Here is a 5,419-nt window from a genome sequence, read left to right as displayed (position 1 = left end):
CAGTGCCTTAAAAAAAAGCATTTTCCCCATGTTTTATGTTTAAACCTTACTAACTTTTGCTATATTTATGGTTCAAGCTAAAAGAAAATATTTGCGAATGGGTTAAGAATAATAAATTTAATTCAAGACATACTTTCCCATTATTTTATGCAATTTTGCTTCTTAAGTAAATATATATTTGATGTTTTAAGAATGTCCATATATTTTGGTTTGAAACATTGCAAAAACAATTTTCTTAATCAATTTTTGTCCAAAGCAAAAGCACAAACAAAAACAACAAGAACAACAACAGCAAAACGCAGAGGTTTACTACAGGTGGAAGATGTGTCTGGAACAGACATAACAATAACATGTACAATGTAATGTACATTTTAATATCTGCTGATGTTTACGTTTTAAGCTTTTGTCGGCCTATTCTGGAGACAAGACAATAATATTGTGCATCCCTAGATTTCCTCCTCCTGTCTGTGAAACCAGTATGGCCAGTAGGGCTGTGGCCCTACATACTTCAGCATGTCTAATATCAGTAACTGCATTATTTTTAACAAGATTATATATAAATAGTATAGTATAATAAATATATATAGTTTTCCTCAAACTGAAGACAATATTAAACTGAACAGGAGGTTATTATTATTCCACTGTTATTATTCCAATATTGACCCATTCAAAACACTTTTTCTCCTCCTTACTCCGTCTCTTTGTCTCCATGCGTTTCAGTCTCTTCCTCTCTCCTCTTGGCCTCTTCCACCTCCTGGTCCAGTTGGCACTTGTAGAAGTTCTCCACCACTATTCCAATGAACATGTTCAGCATGAAGAAATTGACAATCAGGAGGAACGAGATGAAGTACAGCAGCATCCAGGGGTTGTTATTGGTTATGGGCTGATAAATGAAGAGACAGAAAGAAAGGTGGATGAAAGTCACGACTCACTGGGGTGTTGCAAGTCATTTGCTATTCTATTCTGGGTGGTCACTAGAGTGTTATGCGTTTAATATGGTGTTCATGGTGATCGCTAGGGTGTTGCTAGGCATTTGCTATTGTGTTCTAAGTGGTCGCTAGGGTGTTGCTAGACATTTGCTATTGTGTTCTAGGTGGTCGCTAGGGTGTTGCTAGGCATTTGCTAGGGCTTTGTAGTTGCTGCTAAAGATGTTCACCTGTCATTTGCCAGGTTACAATTGTAAAGCCATTTTTAATACAAATATAAGTCCACCTCTACTCAATAAGTTACATTATTTGAGATTTCAATTTCTGTAGCACAAACCGGTCAGGACTGGTTCTTCATCAAAGTTTTGATCAGAACAATGAGGAATGATAATAACAAAGCTTATTCAACACAGCCTTGAGTAAAAATCAACATGCAGACACTTATGAGCTTGAGGGAAATTGGTCAAATTATGGTAAAATTAACTTAGGTGCAGCTTTTACTCGGTTGCTTAGCAGCAGCGTTAGAGAAAAACAATGATGCTAAAGTCTAAATTGGCTCATTCTAACCTATGCAAGCTCACTGCTTTTTGAATCGAGGACTCTTGAAAGTCATTGCTTTTCAGCTTCAGAGCCAAAACCTGTTGGTATTCATGTAGCTGATTGTGTGTATTGAAGATTAAATATTCACTGTTGAATGCTTATTCCTTATAGATCTTTATGTTACTTGAAAAAGGTAACTTATGTTTGCTTCAGAAATCTTTTAACACTTAAGTATGAAAATAACTAATTCTAAAATTAAAGTACATTTTATACAAAGTTATTAAAGCTTGTGGTATCCTAGCTATAGAAAATATTTTTTTCACTGAGGGTGCAGCTGGCTACTGTGAGAAAGGCTTTATTTCAAACAGAGGACTGGCTGTTAAGGTTCATTGTAATATCAATATGCAAACTTATGACAAAGTCCATAAGACATTGAAAGATGACCATTTATATTCGCCCTGTCAGTATGATCAGGATGGCAGGATGGGAACATCAGTGAACATGTTACAGGAAACATTACCTGCTGGTCCACTGCCACTGCATCCAGACCATGATCCATGATATTGACCCAGCCGTCCTTTGATGCCAGCACAAACAGGGAGATCAGAGCCTGTAAAAACATAGACACACATTAATATGAGCACAAACAAGAACAAACAGAAGTATGGAGATGGATGGAAAGACGAGTGGGACAAACAAAGATAGATGAGGGTTGAACAGACAAGGTGCAAGGACAGATAGACAACCATATGCAATGCAAAAAAATAAAACAACAAAAACGATGACAGGTAATTCTGATAAAGATGCACACACGAACACACAATGTATGTATACATCAATGAATTTAGATTAGACAAAGCAACACACTGAGTTGCTCAGATCTGTCATGTAATTTGTCAAAGAACAAACTAACCTGCCCCAAGTTGTCAAAATTATACTTGTGACGGACCCACTTATAATTGGCCAAGAGGCAGTCGGACTTGCTCGTGATGTTTTTGACATCGAGGCCCAAGCAATGGTAGAACTTGCCTTTGAACAGCTGTTGAGACAAAAGAAATGGCACTCACTTCATGTCACTCAATGCCACGTCTCCAACATCTCTTTAATAAAACTGTCAGAGTACTGTGGGGTATTTGAAAGAAAAGGGTGTTATGAAAGAAGACCATGAGAAAATAGAAGAAAACATTCTCTATGAAGAAAAGAACAAGATATGGCACTAAAAAGAAATCAGAACAAATAATGAACAAATAAATGAAAAGAAAAAGAAAGCAATGGTGATAAAGACAAAAAGGGTGTGATAGTAAGATTAAGCAGAAAATCTGAGAAAAGAAAAGGAAAAAAAGATAAAAGGCATTCAGATTTTTTTTGAGATTGCTGCAGTGGCAGGCTTACTTGGTGCCCTAGGCAAGATTAAAGAACTAATAATAATAGAAAAAAAATTAAGAGGTAAGAAATGTTATCGCACTGGTAAAGTATACATGAAAAATCTCAGGTAGCACACTGAATAGGCATTATGTTTCAGAGAGAGCCCATGTTCTTTACCTGGACTCCCAGGATGCCAAATATGATTAAAAAGGCACAGCAGATGAGAACTATGTTTCCTATAGGCTTCAGAGAGGTGATCAAAGTCTCCACGACCAGTTTGAGTCCAGGAGCCCGACTGATAACCTGCAGAGTTTTCATCTGCATCTGAGTTGTAAACCAAGCATACGATGGACAACACCACAAAAATGCTTGCAACTGCTTGCTGTACCTGAGGGGGCGCAGTGTGCGAAGAAGCCTGAGAACCCTCAGGACCTCCAGGATCTTAGCCCCAGTGATCAGCCTGTGGCACTGCTGAAGCACTATTGAGCCTTCAGATCATCTGTATATTGTTGGATCGACTGTTTCTCATCTTTCTCTTGAAAATATCCCATAGATTCAGGGGTCAGGCATGTTGGCTGACCAATAAAGCACAGTAATATCATGGTCAGCAAACCACTTGGAAGTGGTTTTTGCACTGTGGGCAGGTGCTAAAGTCCTGATGGAAAAGGAAATCAGCATCTCCATAAAGCTTGTCAGCAGATGGAAGCATAAAGTGCTCCAAAATCTCCTGGAAGATGGCTGCATTGACTTTGCACTTGATAAAACACAATGGACCAACACCAGCAGACGTCACGACCCCCCAAATCATTACTGACTTCAGAAACGTCACACTAGACTTCAAGCAGCTTGGATTCTTTGCCTCTCCGGTCTTCCTTCAGACTCTGGGACCATGATTTCAACATGAAATGCAAAATTTACTTTTATCTGAAAAGAGGACTTTTGACCACTGTTCACTGTCCAGTTCTTTTTCTCCTTAGCCCAGGTAAGATGCTTCTGACGTTGTTTCTGTTTCAGAAGTGGCTTGGTAGTCCTTTTCCTGAAGATGTCTGAGTGTGGTGACTCTTGATGCGCTGACTCCGGCTTCATTCTACTCATTGTGAAGCTCTCCCAAGTGTTTGAATCGGCTTTGCTTGACAGTATTCTCAAGCTTGCGGTCATCCCTGTTGCTTGTGCACCTTTGCCTACCCAATTTCTTCCTTCCAGTCAACTTTGCATTTAATATGCTTTGATACATCACTCTGTAAACAGCCACCCCATTCAGTAATGACCTTCTGTCACTTGCTCTCTTTGTGGAGGGTGTCAATGATTGTCTCCTGGACCATTGCCAAGTCAGCAGTCTTCCCCATTAGTGTGGTTTCAAAGAACAAGAGATACCCGGAATTTATACTGTAGGGATGGTCATTTAATGAAACTCAAATGTAAATATTCTAATATTTTGAGATACTGGATTTTGGACTTTCATGAGCTGTACGCTCTAATCAACAAATAAAAAAATAAAAAAAAAAACTTTTGAAATGTTTTACTTTACATGTAGGGAATCTAGAATATATGAAAGTTTCATTTTTTAAAATAATTTACAATAAAAAAATGAACTTTTTCACGATATTCTAATTATATGACCAGCACCTGTATTTGTGAGAAGTAACAAGTAACTATAACTAATTACTTTTTTAAAGTAATGTGCCCAACACTGGTGACGTCATGCGTTGCCGAACTGAATTGTGGGTTCCGTTGCGTCGCTTCACTCGCATTGCAAGCGGCAGAAGTTGAAGATTTCTCAACTTTTCAAGCGCCAACGCAGTCGTCAATCCGTCAATCGTTGATGCTGATGCCCCGTGTGAATGCAGCGTAGAGAGACCTTGCACCGTGATGCGCTTTCACGACAGCGCGCTGAAACACAGGCAAGGACATTACTGTAGATTTCTATAAAGTTCTCATTATAATGCCATGTTTATGGCAGATCTGTGCTTTATTTTAATCACATTATTAAGTGATTCCATAAATCGCCTGCAAGTTTTCGAAGCCATGCGAATTATGCCATTGAATAAATATTACGAAAAAATCACTGCTGCATTATTATAACATCAGTATTTTTATTTTTTTAAAAGAAACATCTAAAAGTAATATGACCATCTCAAATAACTCAATATCGGGCATTGCATTTGAGCATGAAACTAAACACTGATATTCAGCATGTTAATAAATGTTGATATCCCAACCCAATGCATCCTATAGTAGATTAATCAGATGTAGCTATTACAACTTTCATCTGCAAAAGGTTTGCGAATGGAAATGTGAGCTTGACCGAAAGTCTAACTCCGTTTGCGCTTTAAGAAGTGTCACTAATATTTCAGCAATATTTTGGATTCAATTTGCACTTTCTGATCAACCAAAATGTTATTTTACAGTATGAAAATCACTAATGATTATTGCTAAATTAATTGAATTTAAATGATTTTTTAGCACAAGATAAAAGCTTGGCGCTGCACAGCTTACACTGAACTGTATTTTCATCTATCTTGTCAAAGTGAAACTAGACATCACTACATGACTTCGAGGCCATTCTCTCTATTCTCACGTCTTTTGAC

General features: G+C 37.9%; 1 protein-coding gene across 2 annotated transcripts; it reads right to left on the bottom strand.

Moving 5' to 3' along the window:
* Positions 1–313: 313 nt before the first annotated feature.
* Positions 314–3,255, bottom strand: LOC125247577 (voltage-dependent T-type calcium channel subunit alpha-1I-like). Of its 2 annotated transcripts, XM_048158947.1 has the most exons (3): positions 2,380–3,255; positions 1,987–2,076; positions 315–883 (listed from the first exon to the last, which is right to left on the bottom strand). In XM_048158947.1, exons 2-3 carry the CDS (start codon positions 2,023–2,025, stop codon positions 689–691), a joined length of 234 nt encoding a protein of 77 aa, XP_048014904.1. In that variant the 5' UTR covers positions 2,026–2,076; positions 2,380–3,255; the 3' UTR covers positions 315–688. The 2 variants fall into 2 exon arrangements, with proteins under 2 accessions (XP_048014903.1, XP_048014904.1); XM_048158946.1 differs by lacking the exon at positions 2,380–3,255 and having other exon boundaries at positions 314–883; positions 1,987–2,327.
* Positions 3,256–5,419: the final 2,164 nt, after the last annotated feature.

The sequence above is a fragment of the Megalobrama amblycephala genome, linkage group LG15 (genome assembly GCF_018812025.1).
Source record: "Megalobrama amblycephala isolate DHTTF-2021 linkage group LG15, ASM1881202v1, whole genome shotgun sequence".
Classification (NCBI taxonomy): Eukaryota; Metazoa; Chordata; class Actinopteri; order Cypriniformes; family Xenocyprididae; genus Megalobrama; species Megalobrama amblycephala.
Note: the sequence above shows the minus strand (reverse complement) of the source record. Positions and strands in the feature narration are given on the sequence as shown.

Coding starts and splice junctions, on each gene's coding strand:
- LOC125247577 (XM_048158946.1), bottom strand. CDS start 2,088: ATGTTTTTACAGGCTCTGATCTCCCTGTTTGTGCTGGCATCAAAGGAC. Junction 884..1,986: donor CAGTGGCAGTGGACCAGCAG/GTAATGTTTCCT, acceptor TTCATTTATCAG/CCCATAACCAATAACAACCC.